Raw genomic sequence first — 26800 nt, forward strand, 5'->3', positions numbered from 1 at the left:
TCTACATAGAGTTCTGACGATCACCCTCTCACGGTGCAGCTGCAGGAATGGAAGGTCCATGGTTGTCCCTCTGCTATCTGACCAGCTCTTTTGTAAGCTTAACTGCAGCCCCAAAGGAAGAAGGATGCCATGCAGTGAGAGTGAGGCCGTTGTTCTGTTTTCCCATTGCAGTAGTCCACAGAGTGGCCTTATTGCAGGAAAGACAATGAATTTTTTCATAGGACTTATGCCAAGAATTGTTTTCAATCTACCTAATCCAGGAACAATGCTGACAGTTAAGCCTGAAGGCATTATCCAACATTCAAGGACCATTATTGCTTATATTTTTCCATTTTGCATAAAAGCTATTAAAATGGAAAGAAATATTAAGGCCATAAAATAACCTGGGTGTTTGTTTGAAATGATATCTCAGTGAATTCCCTTCCTCTACCTCCCCCCTCCCCCCAAAAAAAAAGTTTAATTGAAAGAGCAAAAAGCTATGGAAACCACATATGTTGTAAGACACAGTACCATAGAGAATCAAAGAAAATGAAAATATGCAAAGCATCTAAGAAAATAATTACTTTAACTGGGAAGTAATTCAAAGGAGAGAAATAATCCAAGAAGAATACTTCAGGATAATGACTCACACTATTTTCATAGCAAATTACAAAAAAATTGCTTAGAAAGTTGGTATATTATTTGTATGTTTAAATATTTGGAATGCATTTTAAACAAAAAATCTTAGAAAATTTTTTTGTTTCTGATCCAAACTGCATTATAGCCTGACATACCTTTAAAGAATGGATGCTCATAATTTTCTTTTATCATTTCAGAAAATCTGACTACATAAAGGAACATGATTTATTGATACATCTGTATTAAAAAGCAGTTCATCAAAAAGCACAACAGTCATGTTTCCTGCCAAGCCAGAAACATGATAATTTCAGTAAAATGTTAAATTAGGGTTAAAAATGGAGATAGCACAAACCACGTATACACAAGCATGAAAACAAAGTTTCTCATTCATAGGAAGCACCTGTGGCCAAAGTGAGAAAAGTCTTCCATGAGAGAGATCACTGAGAGAGATCACTGATTCTATAAGGATTATTTTTAAAGTAATCATCTTTGATATTTAGAAAAATAATAAAAAAGAAAACCTGTTTAAGTTTTCTATCCTACCTGTTCATGTGACTCTTTAAAGCATAAAAATATTTAACAGGCACTTGGATTTTTGTAAATTTTACCTGGGACACAGGTATATATTTTCATTTCTTGGACTGTTTCCCTCTTTGCAAACCAGAAATTCAGTCTAGGTAGTTGCCATTAGTTAGATAATTAGGGAGTAACTCGAAGTTATCTCACACACAATGCAACAGAATGTGAATATCAGTACCTGTATTATTTGTCAATAATTTATAGTAAGTATTCACGTATTTAGGAAAAGTTATTGCTATTTCCTACGGCAACTCATATCCTCATGAAATCTCTGAATAAATGGACCCTTGATTTAATTTCTCCCTCCGTGCAGCTGATGCTGCAGAGGTCTAGCTCTCACCTGGGCATGTTTCGGTCTGACACAGGGCTGCATGAAGAAGGAGAAATGCAGATTCTTTAAAATTAATGAAAAAACATGTCTCTGTTTTGCGAGTTGCTCTTCTATACCTTTTTCTTCCCCAGAAGATTAATTCTTAGATGTGCTTTTTATTTGAAAGCCATGCCACAGAGATTTTGGAAGAGGTGGCTGTAGTGGATTAGACTTCATACTTGACAGGGAGCTCTTGTTGCAGTTGACTTTTAGAAAATCTTCCTCTACTTAAAGTGCCTCCCTTTTGTTCTTGTAGTCTTCTATCAGGTTTCAAGAGGCTATATAACAAAGGAGAGGTTATGTAATAATGAACTACTTCAACTAAAATGTATTTCATATTCATTCTTCAGTACTATATTTCCCTTTCATAGTCATGTTTCACAGTCACCATAAATAAATTCAGGGTTAGATTGTACCTCTCAAGGTGACTTGTTCAGGATAAAGGCAGTTGTTATTGTGTTTCAGCTCTTTGTAATGCATGTACAAGGCAAGGAGGGTTTGATCAAAAGAAAAATATTTCAGTTTTGTGCTTTTTTTCTCATAGCAGAAAGTCAGACGAACAGAGAACTATTGAACTTGAACTTTCTCAAAGAAAACTTGCTGATCAATTGAGAAATAGCTTTTACTAAAACCAGTTTGTTTAAATTCCATTTGGTTAAGATCTTTTTGTTTGCTTTAGGTTTTGTCCTAACACATTTCATCCTAGTGAATTTTTCCATAGATTAGTTGAAATAAATTTTTCCTTAGTGTCTGGCTTTTCCAGATCTTTTCCAATTTTTTACAGCTTCAAGCTTTTTCAAAATTGATTTGTTTAAATTCCATTTGTTTAGGAGTTGGGGGTTTGTTTGTTTGTTTAAGGTTTTGGGGGTTGTTTTTTATTTGATTTTGATTTTGGTTGCTTTCCTGATATGTTTTGTTCTGGTGAATTCCTTCTTAGCTTAGAGAAATGAATTTTTCCTTAGCTTCAATACATAACATCATATTTCTTTCTATAAAGTGTGAGAACTAACGAGCATTTCTGAGTCTCCTATCTCTCCTCAAACCTGAGGAGATTAGATTCAATGCACCTCTTATTTCTGAGGCACAGAATTCTGAGGAAGAAACATTTTTGTTTACAGAAACTTCTGCATGCACTGGAGAGAAGTCAATAACAGGCAAACCTCAACTACATAATACCCTTTGCAGACAGTTTGAAGGTATGAAGGCGTAAGCATTTATAATATATGTAAAGCCATAATCCTTTCCTTAGCTTTTCTGAATCATCTGAGAAATTCTCTCGGGTTCCCTTAGGCTGGCTTAGCCATTGGCTCAGGAAGGGGACAAATTAGGGGCTTTTGGAGCTGCAGATGGGTGCAAACAGCACAGCAAGCCTCCTGCTCCTGCAGGGCAGCAAGGGCGGGCAGGGGACCACCACTGCTCCTGTGGTGCCTGAGCATCCAGGGTGTTTGCCATATCTTCTTTTTCCTTTGCAAACTCTCTTAAGACTGCACAGGACAGGATACAGGTCTGTGTGTCCCATCCTTTTGCAGCAGAAGATAGGGCTTGAGTAAGATGAAATAGCAGCAACAAAAGTTATTCCAAAAGACCGTGGAGGAGAATTACAGGGAGTTATCTGGAGACAGTGGGATAACTTACCAAGACATAAAAGGTAACGTGTAGTTAAATCAAATAGAGAATCCATATAATTAGATTCTTTTTTTATACAGAAACCAAAACTTGCCCAGAAAGGACCTAGAGATGATTCAAATCCTTATTAATTCCCAGCAAATCCCTAGTATTCTATAATATTCTATAATAAAAATGATCAAGTAAATTTGTAGTGTCAGTAAGATAGTCAGGTGCCTTCGAAGTGCCTTTGAGAATAAAATTCCCTCTACATGTCTCAGATATAAGCAATCACTTTTTCTGGTGTATTTTGGCGTGTAGTTTGCTGTATTTTTCAATTTAGAAGCAACTGCGATTGTTTAAGTATTGGAATAATGTGGGAGACAACTAGAAATTTCAACAGGTGTTAAATAGCCCTAAAGGAGCTTCTTGGCTCAATAAATTCACAATATTTTGATAAAGGATATTCAAGTAAAGTTTATTTAAGATATGTTCTACCCCTTCCAACTTGCATGGTGTCTCAAATTATTACTGAAATGTTGAGTGAGAGCATATTCTTGCACATTGGACTGATCTTCAGCAGATCTCTTAAAGCAGATTACATTGTAGCTCTTAAAAAAAATACAGCTCAGACTTTTACGATTTCCTTTCCTTCAGCATTTCCCTTCCCAATTCAGTTAGTCTCGATGGCATGAAAAATAATTTTATTTTGCTTTTCCTTTAACTTGCCTCACAAGAATTCTTCTCACTTACTTTGCATGCACAAAGAACCCATCTCTTTTCTTCTTTTTGCCTGAGCAGGAAGAGTGAAACAGTACCATCATTTCTTTCTCTAGAAATAATAACAAAGAAAGGTCAACTTCAAAGTCTCATTTCCTCAGGTATCACTTCTTAAATTTGATTCTGAAGTTTATGAGGCTTTTGCTAACCCATGAGGCTCTTCTCTCCAACACTTTAAGCCTTCTAGGAGCCTGCCCACAGACAAAGCACTGCTGATTGCATTGCAGCCATGGAAGAGTAGTTATTGGGATATTGTATCACAGAATATAATTCCTCAGGTTTCCTACAGATTTTTATTACTAGTAAGTTTACCTACACCACTTTCTTGGATTATAATTGTGTTTTCATCAGCATGAGCATTTTACGTTTAATGGCAAAAGAACATTTATAACTCATTATCTGTAAACAGTTAATAGTTTTGTTGAAGTGTTAGAGCTGCTGCACAATATCCAGTCACCACAGCATATTACAGATGCTGTGTTTAAAGCTCAACTGGTAACTTTGCAATGAATTTTAAGGGGGAATGACTTATTTTCCATTAGAAAGGCCTTCACACAGCAACAGGTACAGTTGGGAGATGACAAAGCATTGGCCAAGTTCAGCACTGTGTAGTGTAAATTATGAAGTAGCATAAGCAGACTTTTTTAATCCCAGACACTTCCATTTAACATATGAAGAAAGACTTGAGACATATATTAATACCCAGGTAGTGACTTGTGTTCTGCAAGAGCTGTCTTTTAAAAGTATCCAACAGGTCTTTTTTAACTGAGTTTTCACACTTCAATGTCATTGAAAAACTACTACTTTAATCTGCTGAATGCTGGATGGTCCCTAAGGGATTTAAGGACACCACTTAAAGTCAGCTTTTATAGCTCTTTTATGCTTTATGACTAAGACAGGTATTTTGAAGTGGAAAGAATGTCTACAAAGTAGATACAGGGAAAAAAGAATTAAAAATTATGTTTAGACAATTCAGAATAGGTAAAGGAACAAGCAAACACATTAATAATTTGCTATATTTAATGAAAAGCTACCGTATTACTCCTTTAAAGGGAGATTTCCTGAAGATATTCTCCTTAAAGAGTATTGATTTATGTTTGTCTGTGGATTATTTAAAACTTTGGTGAAGAAATCAGAAATATCAAGGAGGTAAAAAGACACCTGGAAAGGACTTTTGAGGGGTTTATGATTTAAGGGGCTGCAATATGTAAAGATACATTATAAAAAATATGCTGTAGTATACAAATTGATTGTTGTTCTTTAGTAACCATGTCTTGGTCTGACTGGCCATGATTTTTATCCAGAATTCCAGCACCTCATTTCACGAGCACTTATCACTAATTTATAAACACTTGTTTTCCCCAAAATGCCTCTACTAGTGAAAAATTATAATTATACACAAATAAATATCAAAGATACAAAAATACTTATTTGGTGTGATTTCCTCATGTTTCAGAAATGTTGGGATTTTAGATAGAAGCCTTCTGAAGACAGGAGGAAGTTGGACTTTCTATGTAAAGGGAAGAGTTTGATCTCAGGTGTTTCACAGGAGCACAGGAAGAGGAACTGTGAGTGGACAAGACAAACACTGCAGCCAGGCTTGCATCAAGATGGGATTACCTGTTCATCTGCATTTGCAGCAAGTGGAACATTCAGGCATTTCAGAGATGGACAGGAGGTCAAATGGTGTCTGCATGAGTGAACTGAAGGTACAGGTAACCTCTTTCTGTATAACAAAGGGCTTAATTCTCATGTGATTTAGGAAGCACCACTCAGTGACTGCAGCTAGCTAATGCTGTGAAGGCTTGTGGACCTCCCTTGCTATGAAGGATAGCCCTGCTATCCCTGCTTGTTTCCAGAGCATCAGGGGCTTGTGGGCAGCCATGGCAGTCTTTTCACCAAATTGCCACTATTCTCGTTTTGATTGTTGCAGCATCAAAGGTGATGAAACACACCTACTCACTAGGCTCTCATATATGCACAGCTTTTCATTAAAAGAAAAGCTATCCAATTAATTTGTCTATCAATACATTAGATGTATGTGTTAAGAGGCAAAAGAATAAATGATGCCTGATAACTTTAAAGAGCAGTACATCCAAATTACAATCAAGGGTAAGATGTCAAAGCAAATGCACTGTGCAGTGCATGTGGGCTAAAGAAAAACACCTTATACAAACTCAGGAATTTATTGTTAGTCCAATTAAGGTGTTAGAAATTTAATCAAAATTCTATTACTAATTTAGTTACAAGGATGCTAAATCATACAGTTGAAATGACCTAAGCACAGCAAATTTTCATTTATAATACAATTATTGAACACAGATTTCCTAGTATCTATCCCTGTTTCTTTTACACTCATTTTTATTATTCTGGGTCAGTAGATAAATAGTGTTACTGTTCCTTAAGCAGAATATAATAGGGGAGCAGAGTTGTACCATGGATCCAGCATCTCAGGTGCTTCACTGACAGGAAAATGGTGGTTATAGTAGGACTTCTTCCTTCTCATTTCTGGTTTCACTTGGTGTTATTTTTATATGTTTACTAACAAATGTATTTTCTCTTTCTTCAATGATTTGCAAATTCCACATTAGCATTGGCTTTTAGTATATATAGTGTATTTTCCCTGTGTTGGATACTTGACTTTTGCTGTCTTTGTCACCGCTGTATCCAGTACTACCCTGGTCTATGGTCTTGAGGCTTCTGATGCCATTCTGGTCTTGCCCATTCTTTCAAAGCCCATTCTGAATTATGTGCTTGAATTTTTGGAGACCCCTGTTTTCCTTCAAATGCCTTGGAACTGTTCTTTCCCAATAAAGTAATTAACGTTATATTAGTACAATCCAGTCAAGCATACAGTCCCATTCAAGGGTAATTCAAGGGTTCATGCCACAAAAAAAAGAATGCTCTACAAGAACATCTATTTGTGTACTGATATATTTTGGTAACAACTTGCTGTTAATACCTATTAGTTATGGCAGTATCACTGTTATTGAAAGTGGTTTACCAGAGAAGGAATTTTGGTCACTAGAAATGGAGTAGCTATTTTAAAAAGTTTATAGAATGTTTTTAACTTGTCAGTATGAGTTAGTTGTTTTTAGAGCTAAGAGCAGATTTGAACAGTTGAAATCAAATCCTTAGTGCACTTTGCACATTGTCAAAAGCTGTGTAGGATTAACCGTGGAGTAATTCTGTTTGAGTGCGTTGCATATGCAAAATTCATTGCTAGGTAGTTCTGGGATGCTATTTCTAACTCATTGATTTCAGCTTATTGCTATTATAAAAGTGATTGAATTCTGGTCATAAACTTAACAATTGTTTAAAATCCATTTATGTTTTTCAGAGGTATTCACACCACCTTAAGCAGGTTAGTAACACAGAATGAGGGCAATGCAATATGCCTATTATCAAGTTCTTTCCCATTCGAGATCAGACATTTTGACAGTTACATATTTGAAAAATGATTTGGAGTTTCTTACTGAAAACTGTGGACTGATTCCATTAGAAGAAAGACTTTTAAAAATAAAACATGCCAGTTACAAGGAAAAATTCTGGGAAGGAGTAAAACTTGTTGCAGAGAAGAGGGAGAACTGGGAAACAAACTTCTAACAGCTGTATTAGTGGAAGATCTTCAGTATAGAAGAGTTTGAGCTGATTTTAGAAAAGAGTATTTGAATAAATTTGGTAAGGAGTTGAAAAAGATTTATTGACAGATTTAAAGGCATTAAAAGGCACTAAGACTTATAGCATTTGATGGAAAAGTAGTGTCGGAAAATGTGGTACACTTCCTGGTACTTTAAGAAATCTGATCAAAAACATCAACCCTTCTTTAGACTTTCAGGCACCAACCATCAGTTCTTAGTCGAGAAACCAAATACTCAGTGAGCTGCTTAAATGTAAAATTCTGATTTAGGACCACATTGCAAATGGATCATTAAACCAATCTACCTCATCTCCTACCTCCTGTAGTTCTTTGTTGAACAAGTGCTAAGTGCTCTTTGCTTTCCACTTGTCTATTTGACAAACACAACTATGGTAAATCCAAAGCAACTGCACTTGATCTCTGCTTTGCTTGGAATTTTTCACAATTTTTTCAGACTTGGTGAAGACATCATGTACTTGAAAGCTTGTATGCTTTCTCCAGCTATTTCACATGCTCTAATACACTATCCTAAATTTTTTTTTCTCTCAGAAAAGACAAAAATTGACAGAACAGATATTCTGTCAATGCAGGAAACAGTGTTTCTGCTATCCTGGGTGGTAAAGCTATATGGGGATAAGGATGGAGAATCTACATGCAATGTAAGATTCCAGGCTTGCAAGCGTAAGCAACAGTTGGGGCTCCTGCTCAAAAGCAGGAATGTGAAATTTAAAATAAGACTAGAAGCTATTGGAAAGTCACAATTCTTTAGAGGGATGAGGGCTATAAATTCCTCTGTAGCCAAGGATAAAGGACTAAAACTGGAAACAGCAGGAGACATAACTACTCTACTTAGCTTGTGCACACCTATCTCTGCTGTAGAGAGGTTGTGATCTACTGTCTATCTACAGATACTTGTTTCTGATAAGAAAGAGGAAAGACATCTTGCTATGGGTAAAGAAGCACCCAGTTCAGTGAAAACAAAGAACTAAACAGGCACTTTATGGTGAGGACAGAAAGCCTTCTGACCCAACTTGGAAACAACTTTGTCACATAGACCTAAGATGTCACAGAAAAGGTTTAATATTTTGGTTTAGTTTGTCTATCTGATATGGTGAAAAACATTCAGAGGTTAACACACTCTCTGTTACTATGGTTGTACTTGTAGCTATTAAGGTGATTTTTTGAGTTGCTTCCAGAGAAAAGTAGACACAGGCATGCGTATGATGAAAGTGGGAAAAACCTACTCACCTTCAGAGAAGTGATAGGTACAGCTAATTGGGCATATTGATCTATGACTAGAAGCTTAGGAACAGGAGAACACATCTGATCAATATGCGGCTGAAGTGCGTCTGCACCAATGAACACAATATGGGTAACAAACAGGAGGAGCTGGAAGCCACTGGCAGCAGGAAATATAGGAGGCAGTTGCCATGCTGGAAACATGGTGGAGTGCTGCAATGCATGGCAACATCCTCTTCAGAAGGGACGGGAAAGGAAGGAGAGGCAGTGGGGTACCCTATATGTTAGGGAATGTCTTAATTGTCTAGGGCAGAATTATGGTGATGACAGACTTGAGTGTTTATGGGAAAGACTCAGGAGATAGCCAACAAGGCAGGTGTCCTGGTGGGAGTCCATTATAAACCACCCAGGCAGGATGAAGAGGCAGGTGAAGTATTCTATGAGCTGCAGGATGAAGAGGCAGGGGAAGTATTCTATGAGCTGCTGGCTGATGTTTCATGGTGGCTAGCCTGTGTTCTTGTGGGAGACTTCAACTTGCTGGATGTCTTCTGGAAACGCAACATAGAGGAGAGGAGGCAGCCTAGGAGGTTCCTGGAGTGTGTGGAAGATAACTTCCTGACACAGCTAGTAAACAAGCTTACCAGGGGAGGTGCCCTGCTAGACCTGCTGTTTACAGAGAAGGGCTGGTGGGAGATGTGGTGGTTGGAGGCTGTCTTGGGCAGAATGACCAAAAAATGATAGACTTCTCAGTTCTTGGTGAAGTAAGGGAGCAGGTCAACAAAACCTCTGCCTTGGACTTCCAGAGGGCAGTCACTGGCCTGTTGAGGACACTGATTCAGAGAGTCCCTTTAGAAACAATCCTTAACAACAAACGGGTCCAGGAAGGCTTAACATACTTTCAGAAGGAAATCTTAAAGGCACAGGAGAAGGCCATACCCATGTGACAAAAGACAAACTGCTGGGGAATAAAACTGGCCTGGCTGAACAGAGAGCTTTCTCTTGAATTCAGGAAAAAAGAAATAGAGTTTATGACCTTCAGAAGAGGGGGCAAGCAACTCAGGAAGAGTACAAGGATGTTGTTAGGTCATGTAGAGAGAAAATTAGAACGGCAAAAGCTCAGCTAGAACTCAATCTGGTTACTGCTGTGAAAGATAATAAAAAGTGTTTTTATAAATACATTAACAACAAAAGGAGGGCCAAGGAAAATCTCCATCCTCTATTGGATGTAGGGTGGAACATTGTCACCAAGGATGAGGACAGACTGCCTTACTTAATGCCTTCTTTGCCTCAGTCTTTAACAGAAAGACCAGTTATGCTCAGGGAAAACAGCCCCCTCAGGGAAAAAGAGAAGAATAGACCCCCTGCAATCCAGGAGGAAGTAGTTAGTGACCTGGTGTGCCACCCAGACACCCACAAGTCTACGGGGCTGGATGGGATTCACCTGAGGGTACCGAGGGCACTGGTGGAAAAGCTTGCCAGGCCACTCTCCAACATTTTTTGTCAGTCCTGGCTAACCAGAGAGGTCCCACACAACTAGAGGTTAGCCAGGGTGATGCCAATCTACAAGAAGGGTCGGAGGAAGGATATAGGGAACTACAGGTCTGTCAGTCTGATCTTGGTGCCAGGGAAGGTTATGGAACAGATCATCTTGAGTGCGATCACATGGCATGTACGTGACAGCCGGGGTATCAGGCCCAGCCAGCATGAGTTTAGAAAAGGCAGGTCCTGCTTGACCAACCTTATCTCTTTTTGTGACCAGGTGATCCACCTAGTGGATGAGGAAAAGGCTGTGGGTGTTGTCTACCTGTACTTCAACAAAGCCTTTGATTCTGTCTCCCACAGCATTTGCCAGGAAAAGCTGGCAGCCAGTCCCTTCACCATCCTCATTGCCCTCTGGATGCTCTCTAATAGCTTGTCTCTTTTATACCATGGGGCCCAAAACTACACGCTATGATAAAGAGCTGTGGAACATAGATGGTGGAAATTTCTCAGCTACGGGACACTGAAAAATTCTGCATGAATGGCAGCTTCTACTCAACACCTGCCATAAGCCTGCAGCACACTGAGACTGGTAGCTATTAACATGTGGTAACCTTTGAGACACTTCCTAAAAACGAAAGGTGAGCCTCTGGGTGGACAGTGTTTTGCTAGGAGCTAATGAGTATTAAATGGCATACAAGGATTAGTAGTTTAGTAGAAATATTTTCAAGTAAATGAGATATGAAACAAAATAGATTAGAAAATTAAATAACATTTTATTTTATTAAATCAGATTAAATTATAATGATTTTTTTCAAGACTAAATAAAGAATCTGTTTTTCATGGTTAATACAGTGTGGAAACTGAGGTGAAGCTTCACAAAAACATGCAATGCTTTTAACAGCTATTAGGGAAATCAAAGACTCTGACATACAGAGTATCATTTGCAACACAGCTGAAGCAGAAGATAACATGAGTATCACCAGTCTTGTCAGTGGTATTATTTTAGGAGATACTTTCAAAAGAATGGTTGAATTATTACATAGAAGGATCATTCTTAAGAATAATAATTATCAATGATACAAACCAAAGCAGCTGTTTCATCAGTCTCCAATCAAAAGGGTGAATTGATATTGATAATCATAACTGGTAATGACCTTCCTGAGAGCACATGATAAACCATAATTCTTCCACTTTCAAAACTAGTTGATTTCTATGTTATTCACCAGAATTATCTCTGCACAGCAACATTTTTTTTCATGCTAGAATGATGAATTTTCATTATATGCAAATGTTAGAATATCCAAGTTGGTGATTAAAGACAACTGCAGAAAAAATAGTTTGTCTATGAGCAACAGATCTAAGACTAAGGGTTCTCTAGTCCTACTCTGTGGTATTGTTTGAGAGAGAAAAATAGTCTTTTTTATTTCTCTTCTATGTTTAAAAAAAAGAAATCAAAGCACTTTCATATTGATGATGCAATGAAATAGTTTTGAAAACATACCACAAAGTACATCTTTAAAATATTGGCAGACCTCTGCATTATGGTACAGTGGAATATGCCTGTATTCTTTAACCTCCATGCTATCTCAGTGTTGCTAAATGTTGAAAAGTTTGGTGTCATCAACAAATGATTTTTGGCAATTAACAGCATATTCATTGCACAATCTAGTGAGGGCCTGTCATAGCAGACTACTTAGGAAGATAGGGGTTTTTTTCCTTTTTCTCTCAATAATTAAACCTGGAAGCAATGCTGGTTTTACATGAAGTATTTTGACGTATTCCTACCATTCCAAATAAATCTATCAACCTGACTGCTGGGTTTTCACCAAGCTATATTGTAGGACAGTTCTATTTGATTACGTAGTGAATATACAATAACAATTAACCTAATTTGAAGCTCAGTCAGATCTCTGCTTATTTCTCTGGTAAGCACAGGAGATACTGATGATGGTAATGTATTCAATATGGGAATTAAACATTTGTTTCTTAAAGTGCTGTATAGTAACCAATAATTGGAAGATGGAAAAGGAACCTTAAGAAGAAAGATGGAGATGCAAAAGTAAGGAACAAATTTAGTGCAACTTCAGAGAATATATGCCCTCTATAAAAGGCAGCAAAATACAATCTAATATACCAAAAAGCAATCTCTAAATATCTGAAGCTTTTGTTACAATTGAGAGGTCTAGAGGTCAATTAATAACAATTATGGAAGTTCAGCCAGTGACATAATATATCGGAGAGAGAGTGTTAATATTCTGGACAGCATTATATCACCTTTCCTTTAGATTTGCTATGGGATTCTGGTACCAACAGTTTAAATTGGCATTCTGGAGAAAACATTTTTCAATTTTCAGACAAACCAGTCTTATGATGAGACCTTTTTATCTCTTGTGCTTTGCAGATTAAAAAACTTCTTATATTCTAAGGAGGACTGGTCAGGATAGGGTGTACTGAAAGGCCACTTTCAACTTTCAGCAAAGGCTGAGCCAAGTATCAACTGAATCTTTTTGAAACGGGAAAAAGTATAGACCACATTTGCCTGCCCCATTATTTTTCTTTTTCACATGTCTTTGTCCTCCTGATCTGACTGGAACTGTAAGTGCTCACAATAGTCAAGTAGAACGGCTGCCCTGGTAGCCTCTAAAAAGATAAGACCAGACACATAATCAAATAGTATTCTCCTGAGAGTATCCTATAAGCTGTGAAGTGATTCTTATTCTTGCCATTTGAAGGGAATTTTCATCCTACCTGAAGACAAAAGGAATCAGCAAAAGGAGAAGATTTCTTTGCTATATGATTTCAAAGTATGGGAACACATACATTGGCAGGCCATTTTGCCATAATTCATGCCAAGGTCCTAGTTCTCTAAATAATCACTGTGGCTTTGGCTACATTGGCAAATACTGCGGTGAAATGGAAGCAGGTCTTCAGAGACAATCGGTTGGTACTGAGAACCCAGCACCCACAGTAAGTGTGGTTTGGAGGGGATTTACTTTAGACCAGTACCCATCTAGTTCCATAGACTGAAGACCATTAGTGCTGGAGCACAGTATGTTCCAACTGTCCTGGAAAGCACATCCAGAAAGATGCTGCAATCATCTTCATGTACTCCAAGACTCACTTTTGAATTGAAGTTCCTCATTTGAACTGAAGTGCCAATGTATACCATGTACTCTTTGTACATTTGTGCCACTGAGGTACACTGGTTTGAACTGTGTCACTTCCTTGACAGGGGAAATAGAGCACAGACTGGAAAAGAGTTTGAATGGTGTTCACCTCCTTCCCATGGCATTGGGGTAATCCAAGCTAGACTTAACTTCCTAAATGAACTAGAGTGTACCTTGGTGCCCCAGTCCCCTGTAAGACTCTTTGCCTTGTCTGCAGCACACTCATGCCTCACAGTGGGAAGTACTCCTTGCTGGTCACCATATTCGCCACGAAAGGCCACTGCCTTCAAAGATGTGACTTCACAGAGGAAAATCCAGACTCCTGAGAAATCCAGGGTCCTGGACTCTCTTTTCTGGGAAATTGTCTGACAGGTGAGGGAGAGGCAAAGATAAAATTGTACTGTTAGGGAGAAGAAGAGTTAGGGACTGTGGATTTATGCCCAGTAATACAGGAAAGATCAAAATTTGCTTTTTTCTGGCTCATGTTGAAAATATTTGAAGGTCTAGTGAAAGGCAATGACAATAGTAATAAGCCAAGGGAATGTTTGTGATTTGAAATTATCTTTCTGTACCTAAGCACTTCAGCCTACTTACCATAGATCTGTCTACACTTGAATTTGTTTTTCGTTTCATCATAGCTTAAGTGGAGAGGAAGGGTAACATGCTAAATGTAAAGGAATATCATCTTATATGCTATAACAATCCCCCTTCCCCTGGATGCAAAGAGGGGTGCAGTCTTCTTTCTTCATCCATTGTCTTGAGATTACTTCTCTCGCTTAATTTTTAAGTTCAGCTAAAGCTGTACTGTTGGTAATCATTTTAATGAGTAACATGAGTGAGCAGTTAAATCAATGTATCATAGATGAAATCTTAATTAAAATGATATTTAGTTATGGGAAGTGAGAGTTTCATAATTTGTTTTCTATTAAGATGTTGACTGTTTCACTGAAAGCAATTATTTTGTGGGTTTAATCACAATATAAAAGCTTCACTGAAGTTATATTTCTGCATCTTTCTGTTCTCCTCCTTGGATATCCACCATCCTCAAATTTAAAGACCCATTCTAAAAGGCCAGTGCCAAAGTTTTTGCATTAATTTTCTTTCTTCTTGAGATGTTTTTTACATCTATTGTGACAGTAGGCTACTATGCTGTTTAAGATACTTTTCTTGAATTTTATCAGAGTAAACATTCACATAGGATTAAGCATAATTATGCATATTTAAAACCACTTTTTCTGAATTGCCCTAAGAAGAATGGAACTGTTTTCATTTGGGCTGCAGGTTTTAAATACCATGCATGTGACTCTGATTTTATGTTTGTGCTTACTCCAATGCATAAATGACATGTGATACTTTTTGAAGATGTTCCTGCCCATGGGAGGGGAAATGGACTAGATGACATTTAGTGGTCCCTTCCAACCCAAACTATTCTATGATTCTATAAATCTAGGGGGTGAGCTAAATTGCTTTGTGAATGCACAGTTAAGGTCTATATTTGCAATTTCACCAAAATATTGTTATGTAAATCTACCCTTTTGAAGATGTGACCGAAACGGTCCTTGAGTTCTTGCTGTTCTATATGCTTTTTTTGGTGGAGGACAGAACACTATAATAATTTCTTCTTCCCTCTCCACGCACTGGATAACTTTGCCCTCAGCAAGGTAAGGGTTCCCTAAGGAACTACGTGAGAGCCATCAAATTCCCTCAAGCACAGTGAATGAAGATGGACCATCCAATAAGGCCAGGTTTTCAAAGCTCTTACGTGCTCAAAATGGTAGGCAGGCACACAAATCCTACATCAAGTCTCATATATCCCTGTCAGGGAAGTAGCTATATTCGAGAGAAATAGAGTAAATGTAGGATGTCAGCTACGGAAAATTACATACGAGTGGTTTTGGGTTCCTCAGTGATCTTGAACAATTAAATTTTGAAGAATCAAAATGCTCTTTGATACTAAGTGTGAAGGCTCCCAGGTGAAAAATACAGTGATATTAGCTATTTATATATTAATGTGGGGGATTTTTTCCTCTTCCTTCTATGTGGACTTCAGCTTTAAGTATAACAATTTTTTCGCATATCCTTTTAGATGAATTACAAATTATAGGTACCTTGAGGTTGAATAGGTGGCTTCCAGACTGGAAATCAAGAACTTGTGCTAAATGCCTTTGCTTCGTTTACAGTGCCTGAGGGTTAAGTGTATTTCTATGGAATCCAAGTCAATAATTACACTTTTAAGAAGTTAGGGAACAGGTGATTCACCCTGGCGGGGTTTTAGAGGTGTTTTACATGGAATTAATCCTGTTATCTTGCACTCCTCAAACCTGGAGGTTAGATAGATTTCTGATGATCTTGGGCAGAATTTAGATGCTGAGCTGCTCAAACTAGGGCTCTTTTGGTGTTTGTATGGGTGTGGTTCTACAGAAATTTTTTAATTTCTTAATTTCTTAATTTTTTAATTTCTTAATTTCTACAGTTCTAAAGAAATTTTTTAAGTGTATATATGTTTTTTCTGTATCTTCCACTATGAGGTAGCAGATCTGAAAGTTAAGATGTGATTTTACATCTAAATACTTAAAATCTTTACCAAATTCAAGCTTTGGATTATTTTTTTTCCATTTTTCAGCATGCCATCACTTCCTATTTTATAACTGATATTCTACATTGTGATGAATTAATCAATATTCACTACTTTTTTCTATAGATTTAATCAAACTGAAACTTTCATCTGTAAATTTTTTCTGTTTCTTCTCTTTGAAACCATTACTTCAGTAACGAATCAGTTAAATGAGATAAACTCAAGAGCAGATTCATAAGAACTCAAGATTCATGTTTTTAACATGGAAAGTTAATTACTCTGACAGTAGTCTCAAGCAGTTTCTGAAAGATGGCATTACTTTCCTATTCACCCCAGAACTATGCAGCTCTTTTAACAAATAACTGATAGACTTAAAATGGTTTTGAAAGACAGTGAATTATGAAGCCCTGTTCTTCTATTCATATACTCATTAAACATGACTGAAGAGACAGTGGTTTACCTTAGCAGAAACCAAACTTAGTAATTATAGTGATTTGAATTCTACAGTTTTGCTTAACCTTGGTCACTTTGCTGTTTCTGAAGTGATGTCTAGCAGGTTCAAAATGATACTATTGACTCCTTTCTTCACCTCTGGCCTTTTTTTTTTTTCTTTTTTTAAAACAACCTTATTACTCTCAGCAGCAGAAGGTGTTTTTAACTGAGAATTTATATACTGTTTTTAGGTTAGTTGTGCCAATACTGTACTCAGCAAGCAGCTGAGAAATATCAGCAGGCCTTAATAACTAACTCGCTGTCCTTCAGTGTATTACCATGTATGAGCATCTCCTTCTTCTAGACACCCAACTAGGTAATTTTCCCAGCTTTTCTTTGATATTCTTTTCCATTTTGCAGTTTTTATTTATTACTTCTTTTATTTTTCTTAGGAATACAGACAATCTTAGTTGATTGAGTTGACTTCTTTTCCCTCAAGTTTTCTTCTAGTAGTTAAAGATTTTTTATTATTTTTTGTTCCCCGTTTGCTTTTCAAAACTTCTATACCTATTTTCCATCTAGTATTTTACTTACTCAAGGAATAATTTTTTCTAATTTTGAAAGGGATGGATTTCTATTCTTTACATTAGAGTACAAGGAAAATTCAGATTTGGGACTATCTGAAAATGGCTTGTCCTGATGTCATCCTTAGTCTTGTATCATTTGAGAAATCTCATTGGTGCTGTTTTCATTTTCATTTTATTTTAATAGTATTTTTATGTGTCTTAGCATTCTAAACCCAGAAATCAAATGAAAACTTTCATTTCCTCACTATTCATGCTATGTATTGTTTTAGCCATAATCTTCCATCGCTTTCACTGATAGCAAGCTGCTGTATCTACACAGGAGTGACATTAAGTTTTTAAATAGATGCTCCAAACTGCTCACGTAGAAAGAAGATGCCTTGGAATCCTGTAAGTACACTTAAACTTCTCATGTCAAATTTTCTCAGTAGTCACTTTAATTGCATAATATCTTTTAGTGACAGGATGAAATTTTATAGACTGGTAAAGAGTTTTAATGATTCCATAAACATCAGATGCAAAGACATAGAAGCATTCATTGCTTATTTTGCAAAATGCGGTCAATTTGACAGATCAATCCATAATAAACCTTAGAGCCATGGCTACTTTCAGGGCTGAAGGACTTCCCAGAGAGAAAGGGACTTGGGGACAGGCTGTGCTTATGGTCTTGCTGAGGGGGACAGTAATCCTGCTCCTTGGAGCTAGTGCCACCACCTGCAGCAGAGGAGCTGCTTTTGCACCTACTCTGTAATAAATGCATATGCTTTCCTCTGAGCTCATGCCTCTGCCATCATGCTAGGATGCTGCCTGCTGTGTTAATCCACCAGTAAAGAGACCTCAGGTCATACAATAATATGTGCCTTTACCGTCTGCCAATACCCACAGGACTGGCTATTAATTTTCAAGTCGTTGAATTTTCACTTAATGTACTGCAGCTCTCTGAAGCGTGGTGAGTTTCTTTAACCATTAAAGCAGCTGTAAGCTGTACATATAAAATAATAACCAGATGATGATGTGTAAAGACAAAACACTGCCTTTCATCGGCATAACTACCGGATGGGGGGTTATTTACATTTCTGTGCAGTGACAACTTGACTCGAAGGAGTATGATGATGATGATTATAAAACGGTTTGCGCCTTGCGCTGAGAACATATTGTGCAGATTACTCCAGAAGCGCCCCATAGAGAGCTCCGCGCAGGGGCATCTCAGGGGCCGGGAATTTGGGCTGGAGAGAGATTCAGGGACCATCCGACCCTGAAGACGAGAGAACACATAACGCGTTATCTAAGCTCTGGTGCCGTCGGGACGTGACCGCCCGTCCCCACGGCCGAGGCAGAGGCTGCGAGCGCGGAACCTCTGGTCGCCTCCGCCACCGCGGTGCTTTCCCTGCGGTGTTCGGGAGAGGGGTAGCTGGCGGGGTGTGTTTGGCTACTTTGCCGCGTACATCTCCTGAGAGAGGCAGAAAGAGGGAGCAGCCGAGGAGGAGGAAGGAGGAAAACAGAAGGGGAAAAAAAACCAAAACCACGCGTTTTGCACGCCCAGGCGCATGTCACAGCTCAGCACCGCGCATCGCCCACCCCGCGGCTCGTCCCCGCCGGGCGCTCCGCGGCCACGCAGAGCCGTCTGCAGCCGCCGAGCCTGCGCCCACCGCTCCTTGGGAGCGCGCAATTCCCGCGGCTGCCCTTGCGCGCCCATCACGCCGCCTGCCTTCAGCATGGCTATAGGTACCGCGGCTGCAGGGGTGTGCCCCTTCTCCTGGGGACGAACGAGAGGCTGGTGGATGTTCCCTTCCCCATGGCTGGGACCGCCCACCCCAAAATCGCGGCCGTGCTGGACGCGGGGCCGTGCAGCCTCCGCGGGTGTCCGTGCACATCCCCCGGTGTTTCTGCTCCCCGCTGCGGGTCTCCGCTTGGCAGGGCCGAGGGGCTGACTCTCGGAGCCGCTCTCGGAGTAGCTTTAAAAATAAAAAAAATTTTATATATATATATATATATATATATCTATATATCTTTAAACATATATTTATCATTCTATATATTCTGCATATTTATATATGCATATATACATATATGCATATATATATATGGTCTATTTCATTTCCCTCTTCGGAGAAAATACCAAATCAATGCCACCCTTTCTCCCAAGCATGTTTCCCTTCTAGTAAAGGAGGCTCCACCTCTGCTAGGGATTGATTCGCCCAGCAGTTTTTAGGATAATTTATGGAGCAACCTGATGAGCCTATTGGGCGAGTTGCTCGGTCCTTGGAGAGTGGGTTTCTACCTGTTTGGGTGTTTCACCCTTCCCGTCCCCTCCCTCTGCCTGCCGTGTGCCGGGGGGTGGTGGGATTAGCAGGGTCGCTGTTCCTCAGCCTCTCCGGAGAAAACCCGGGGAAGGGAGAGCTTCTTCACGCTCATGGATGCATGGGGGGGCCCCACGCCCCGCTGGAGCCGTCGCCGCGGGGCCCGATTGCTGCTGCTGCTGCTGACCGTGCGGCTGGGGAGCGGGTGAGTACGGCGGGAAGCCCCGCGCCCGCCTCCCGCCGGTGCTCGGCTACCGGCGCTTCGCCCCCTGGGCTGAGCTCGGGGGACGTCGGGCGGGCTGGCGGCGGGGACAAGGGCAGGGGAGGCGGCGTGTGCTGCGCCGCCAAACTTCAACGGAAAAGGTGCCGATGCTGCCGCTGTGGCTCCCACGGGCGGCTGCGGGGGGAGCCGGCACCGGCAAAGTAAAAGTTCAGCCGCATCCCACTTGTTCGCTGGGCTGGCTGGCGAGTCCAGGCTCGTCTCTGTGCTGGGAAAAGCGCGTCCCCGCCATGCCGGGGAGGGCAGTGGGGCCGTGTCGTGCCTTGCCGGAGGCGGCCCGGGGCAGCGGGCGGGGGGAGCCCCCCGCCTGGAGCGCAGCGAGCTCCGCGCAGCGGTGCCATCCCGTGCCCGCCGGGGATGCGGGGACATGGGGCGCTGCCCGCGCCTTCCGCGGGTGGTGCGGGGGCACTGCTCCCGGCGCTGGCACCTTCTCGGTGTGCTGGCCGCGCAGCGGGACATCCCGCACGGCACCGGCTCCTGCCTCTACACCTCTCCGGAGTGCGATCGGGCTCACGCGTGGGATGGGGCAAGGGCAGCTGCTCAAGTCCCAGAACTTGGAAACGTACATTTTAAGGGAGTTAGAATATTGAGCTGAAGGGCTCTGAAGAAACAACAGTTTGGTACAGCTGTGTACGTCTTATTAGTACCCATAACAAGTTAACGAAAAGGAATCTGATCGTTCAACTCCATTAATCATTCAGAACTAATGGGAACCATTCCACAGGTTACACTCTCATAAAAATCACAAAGCAGCACTGAAAGGGTATTTGACTGTTGGCCAGTGTTTTTTTCTTTTTAACGATAGACCAAATTATTTTTCTAAGAGGATATAGAAATGTGTAGTGTAAAGGCTGGGGAAAAAAAAAGAAAAGAAAAGAAAAAAGGAAAAAAAATCCATTAAACATTTTTTAAAGTCTGTCAGACTCTAGACCACTTCTCCACACTGAATGATGATTTATCAGTCTGTATGTTGATCTCATGACATCTCTTATCCTCAGAAGGCTGTTGTGTTGTCCTAGTTAAAACCACCACTTATTATACTTTATTTATCCGTGTCTTAAAATCTTGGTATATTATGGAAATATTTTTCAAAGGCACTGATGAAAATTATACCAGTGCAGCTGTGCATCTTCAAGATGTTTCTTAATGATCATAGTGTACCTCAGGTATGAAAGAAATTATCAAGTGGTTTCAGAGAAAAGAATATGCATGCTAATTTATCAGTTCAAAGACTTAGTTACAAAGGAGGAGGACTAGCTAAAAAAAAAATTTATTTTTCTTTGTTTGTCAAAGTGTGGTTTGGATTACGGGACTAGGTTATGTATGTATGCATCTCATTAACATTAGTATTTATACATAAGTCGATAAGTCTTCAGTGAGAAAAAGAGGTAACATTAGTATTTATAAATAAGTTGATAAGAACTCTTCATTGAGGAAAAGACATAACTTACATGCATTATTTTATTCTGTATTACAGGACATCTCAAATAAAATGGAACCTTTGGTATAAATATCCATGTATTTTAATCAACTATTTTCAGCCTTGCTTTTCATTCAGAGACTACATGGAAAAATGGTGTTTGAAAGATTTATCTTACCCCCCTCTTTTTTTGTTTAAAGTGAAAACAAATGGATATGTTTTGCAGATCATTATTCTCTGGTGTGTAATGCGTGTCAACTCAGGATGTTTGCAGAGACTTCTGGTGCCCTTTAACAGTCTGCCACAAAGTAGGATGGAAATACTATTTTTCTGCTTCTTTGAATGCCTCTCTGTAGTTTCAGCCCAAGATTTTCCTTGAAGTTCAAACTAAAACTATTACAGTAGTAATGCTTTTCTCAAGAATAGACCAGGTTGCACCAGTTCTGACTGTTTTTCTAAAAACATCTTGCAGGAGCCAGCCCACCTTTTCAACATATATGTTTAAAAGATTGCAAATTGCAGTGATTTTAGTACGCGTTTATACACAAAGTACTTTGTGCTGAGTGTGAGTAAAGTTGTTTCAGCTGTTACGAATGGAGCTAAAGCCTAAGCAAGGACACTGGAACTTGAGCTCAACCAAGAGTTTATGATTTTAAGGTGCTGCCCCAAAAGCTATAGTGTGACATTACACCAGATTTCCCTCACCAAAGGGAACTCTGTAAAACAATTGTTTATGCCCAGTTCTTCACCTGCAGCACAAACAGACCAGAAAGGCCAATGCACTTGATGTAACTTCATGAGTTATTATTTTGAAGGACTACTTTTGTCAACAGCAGACATCTCTTCTGTAGAAGAAAATGGGCTGTGAGCCTTTCTATAAGGGAAAGAGTAGTTACCCAGCAGTCACTGCAGTTCTAAATGTTCGGCAAAACCATTATTCTTGTTGAACTCAAATAAACAGATAATTCATAGGCAGAGCATAAGAGCTGACAGTATAATTATTTCCTTAGTTCCAACCATACAGGTGCAGCATAACAGTAACATTTCTTCTAATTTATACTGTTTTAAATAGTATGTGCTGGTCAGCATGCCTAATAGTATATTGTAAGCTTAACTTTATTTTGGCCGTATCTTCCCTTTAGTTTTGTGATCTGATGTTCTAAAAGAAATTACAAATGCTCTGCTGAAATGCAACTGTCAGCACTGTCAGAAGGTACAAATGTCAACTAATATTTTCTTTTCTATTTCAAAGTATCTGTTAGGAAAATATACAATACAGCCTACGTTTTCTTCTCACGTAAATTCCTGGATCAGAGTTAAACTTGTCATAACAACATTGGTTTCTTAGTGCTTAATAATAGTGATTTACCATTTCATTTGAATGTCTGTGATGTTTATTCATTATTATCCTCACTTTTATGTGCTTTGCTCATGATGTGACAGTGAAGAACTTGTTATTAAGCAGCCCCAGTGGTTTAAAATATAATTTATTTTATTAAAAGTTTGTTAATAATTTCTTTTGTTAGTATAAAGTTTAAAGAGACATAAATATTGAGAAATATTGAGAAATTCTTTGCACATAACCTTCTTACAAGGTTTCAAGGAAACCTTCCAACTATGTCATTCTGTTAAAAAAAAAAATGCTGTTAGCAAACTGAACCAAATTTTCAATTACTTTTAACTTTCTTTTTGTTAAATATGCCTTATGCTACAAAGAACACCTTTGCTACCTATTCAAGCCTTTCTGAGCTGGACAGAAAAGGCTACAGGTGAGCACTTGTTGACCTTATTCAACTTTTTTTTCTGAATATGTAAGTCTGTCCACAGAGTTGATTACAAGGGAATTGGGGTAATATGTGTTTTTTCTTTGAAGCTGCAGAGGAATTGCAATAATCTTGGTCAAATAGAACACCTAGTTTCTATGACCAGTAAGTGAGACCACTTATACGGACTAGGCATATTCATTGATTGAAAATGAGTTGCTTTGGTTTAGGCTATCATATATATAAACTAAAAATATCATGTATGTTGTACTCACAGAAAACCAAAGGTAAGCATCTCAAGGCCTGTTGTTGTTGTACTGTTTATGAGAGAAGAGTACTAGCACATTTTTAATTACCTGCATAACCCTTTCTTGCATGGCATACTAAATTGATCATGTACTTGAGCAAAATAATGTTATTACTTATTTGGTAAAGAGGATCAGAGACAACTTCTAATTATAAATGACTGTAATAAACTGTCAGGAACCTTTCAAAGGATTGTGGATGACAATGACACTAACTTTTATTTCTTAACAATTTCTCTGAATGGTAATAATTTGTACAGAGTAATTTAGATGCAATTGAATTAATCTGGAGATGACACATGAGTCCTGATTTTGCATTTTCACACATGCAAACATTTTTAATAAGACTAAAAATAGTGTGGTGAGTTCAATGTCCTAAGGCCTATGTAAAAACTTGATTCTATATATCTAAGCTTAAAAAGGTAAATCATTCACCAACACTGAACTAATAGAGGTAACTAGAGAGATTAGAAAGATCATCAGTAGTTCATCAGTACAGAACTTATTTCAAAGAAGAGGGAAGTCTCAATGATATGGCAAAGAGGGAAATAGTTTCTAAAATATGCTTTAATTGGTAGATGTTCCAGTCAATAGGATCTGTTAAGACAATCCAGTCTTATATGAGAATAAACAAAACTGGAGAATTTACCCTGGCTTCTGTGTCAGGTTTGCTCCTTCAGTATAAATGTTCTAAGCCCCTGCATAAAGACAGCATGAGGAGGAATCCAGTGAAGTATTGTACAGTATTTCTAGACTGAGGTTTCTCTGGCTTCCAGCCAGTGGATCTCTTGCTTTCTTCTGCTCGCAAAAAAAGCTTGAGCTTTTTTCCCAGTGCCACCTGCTACAGTTGGCTCAGCCGCTGGATTCCTTGTCCATCTCTTTGTGGGGAAATCCAGGTCTCGGTTGACACTTCTGGTTCTACAGGGTAGCGTCAGGGTGCAGACCAACGGCTGCAGCTGCTCTTCATGAGCGTGATCTGCATCCATCTGCTCTTCAACAGGGAAACCAGTCATCAAAGCTCATCCTGCATGCCTCTGCCTAGTTTTGCCTTGACAAGAACTCAGAGCACTGCAAGTGAATCCTGAAAATTCTTAAAGGAATTAGCATTTTGGTCAGAAAACATCCTGGTGCCTTTCTTTTTCCAGCCTAGTCTTTGATAATGTGTTGTAGAAACCTCCTCACCTCTTGGAGATGGGAAGCTGCAGTGCAGTTAAATGCCTAGCAGTTGTTGCAGGATGAATGATCTAATCCAAAATGAAAGTTCTACACAAATATGTCACAATTGGAGACACTCTACGCAGAACGGAAATTTCCACTGAATTGGATTTAGCCATGCTACAGTCAAATTAACTACTGTTCTTTGAACAACTATTTGAAGTTTATACCTGCTATATTCAGTTCAAGAGGCAACTTGATGGCTGCTTACATTTTCCTCCCAGATAAGTAAACTGAGTTACTTACATTTCTTCAGAAAATTTTGAATTATTTCCTTAACCATTTGGTAAACCCTTTCCATTTTTCTTTGAAGAGCATACTTAAAAATGGGTAGATTATATAATTATTAGCCTCATTAACGGCAGATACACACAGAATATTGGTTCACTACTACTACTTCATACTGCTCAAATACTCTGTCGCAGGATTAGCTTCAGTATGGCTCAGGTGTTCTCTTTGCTTTCTACCTTGATCCTCAAATCCTTTTCTGTGTCACTGCATTAATCTCTGGTAAGGTGTGAATGGCTAATTCTGCATTTCTGAATTTATATACGATCATTTTTATTTGTTTTCAGGAAGACAGACATAGTGAATAGGAAAAATCTGAGGTAACATGAGATATATGCCCTTAGGACTAACAATCTATTTGAAACCTCAAATAATTTAATCCATTCATTTAATATGGTTTTCTTCTTGTTTAAGACAGTGTATCATGAGGAATTAAGACTTATTGTTATTAATATAATATTATTGTCCAATTTATCTTTCAGAATAAAGTTCAACCAGATGGAATTTATATTAGGAAAAAGTTGTAGCATTAAGTGTTCATTTAGGTGGTTAACTTTCACTATAAGTCACGACAATTTTATTTTTCATTGTCCAATGCCATATTTATATGACAGAATAAATTATGCAGATGTTTTTAAAAATAAAGTGCCCTCATTTTTTTCTTTGGAAAAGAACAGTACTTGATCTCACGACCATACAGCCATTGAATATGTACTGGATTCTATCAGACCTGCTGCAGGTGAGCTATGGACCTGCACCTTAGGTTCTTGCTTTGCCAATGAGGGCCATCCAACTGATGGTCTGCAGGTTATGCCTGGCAAAGGACAACTCTGCTAACCATAAATTTTAGTCACCATCTAACAAAAAGTATAATACATATGTTTTATGTTTAATACACAATAAATTACATCAGAGAAGACATAATTTTGTTTAGAGAGAGAGAGAGACACAGCAAGCTTTTTATTGCATGGTTTAGATATTTCCATTAGTCCCTACACAGTATATTCACCTTTTTGAACAATTATTCATTAACTTAATTGGCCTTTGGATTAGTCCATAATTGTCTTATAACAGTTACACTAAAATTTCAGTAGAAGCCATTCACTGTGTTTCTCATAGGGACATGTTGCCTAGTTATTGTAGTTGTATGTTTTTTTCTGTGATTTCAAGCCATATTTACTTATATGACACAATTATGGTGCACAATTCAATGCAAGTCTTTGGTTCTGTTGTTACTTCAGTCCAAACACATTTCTATGCCTACTGTGGGAGGAGGCTGGTACCTGCTCACATGTGTATCAGAAGTTGGAACTATTTCATATAAGCTTGTTTTTGTGAAGCGCTGTAGTAGATTTCTTGTTACTTGAAGATTTTGCAGAAAATATGCAGTGAATTGTGTTAGAACAATGTTCACATGGATATGTTGAAATATCATCAGCTTAAATGACTGAAAATGTCTTATAAAGGAGAGCTCATTTGATATATTCATTGAGATGCTGGTGATATTTTAAGTAGAATCTAACAAAGTTGACTTTGCCGGAAGTGGAAAGCAACTTTCTTGTCAGTCTTTTTCCGCTTCAGCTCCCTCACTCTAGCTTCAAGCTTAGAAGTGGGTTCACCATCCCACTTCTGACACCAAGAATGTTGTGCAAGTTTCGAGCTGGCTTCCCGCCAAGCCCCCGAAACCCGACAACAAGGACCCGTTTCCCAGAAGGGGAAGAGAAAAGAAAGAACCAAAACAGCCAAAGCTATAGCAAATATATATATATATATATTTTACATATGAGACAGATACACAAAAGGGGAATACCACACATGGCGGGGGGGAGGGGGGGGGGAAGGGAGAAGGACAAAAAGGGGCAAGGACCGAACAAGTCAACCAGCCAACCGAAGGCAAGCTAGCAAAAATCTCACCACTTCCCTTCGAACAGGCAGGATGGCTAGACACGGCCCAAGGCTCCCCCCTCACGCGTGGCAGATTACGGCAGTCACTGTAGGCCTCGGCTCCAGATAAGCCAGACTGAAACAGGGACCCGCCGTTCTTGAACCTTGCCGGAAAGGAAGAGAGCGAGGTCCCTCCTGCTGGCCTTATTTATACCTTAAGTTATGTAAAGGGATAGCATGGAATACTTCCGTGATCACCTTCCTAGTTCCTTCC

At 39.1% G+C, this 26800-nt stretch overlaps 1 protein-coding gene and 1 long non-coding RNA gene across 4 annotated transcripts in view; one reads left to right on the plus strand and one right to left on the minus strand.

The window, feature by feature from the left end:
- Positions 1–1766: 1766 nt before the first annotated feature.
- LOC108493076 lies at positions 1767–13740 on the minus strand. The gene is made up of 3 exons (XR_001873346.1): positions 13654–13740; positions 3926–4004; positions 1767–1845 (listed from the first exon to the last, which is right to left on the minus strand). It is a non-coding gene; the product is annotated as an uncharacterized LOC108493076 (long non-coding RNA).
- Positions 13741–19327: 5587 nt separating this feature from the next.
- GABRG1 (gamma-aminobutyric acid type A receptor gamma1 subunit) overlaps positions 19328–26800 on the plus strand; it is a 62574-nt gene continuing 55101 nt past the window's right edge. For all 3 annotated transcript variants that reach the window (XR_001873266.1, XM_017805649.1, XM_017805659.1), the window contains exon 1: positions 19328–19576. Coding sequence is in view for 2 of the 3 variants with exons in the window: in XM_017805649.1 (XP_017661138.1) it covers positions 19485–19576 (92 nt within the window). In the remaining variant the exon portion in view is untranslated. The remainder of the gene's footprint in view (positions 19577–26800) is intronic.

This window comes from Lepidothrix coronata, unplaced genomic scaffold, assembly GCF_001604755.1.
Source record: "Lepidothrix coronata isolate B3197 unplaced genomic scaffold, Lepidothrix_coronata-1.0 Scaffold0, whole genome shotgun sequence".
Taxonomy (NCBI): domain Eukaryota; kingdom Metazoa; phylum Chordata; class Aves; order Passeriformes; family Pipridae; genus Lepidothrix; species Lepidothrix coronata.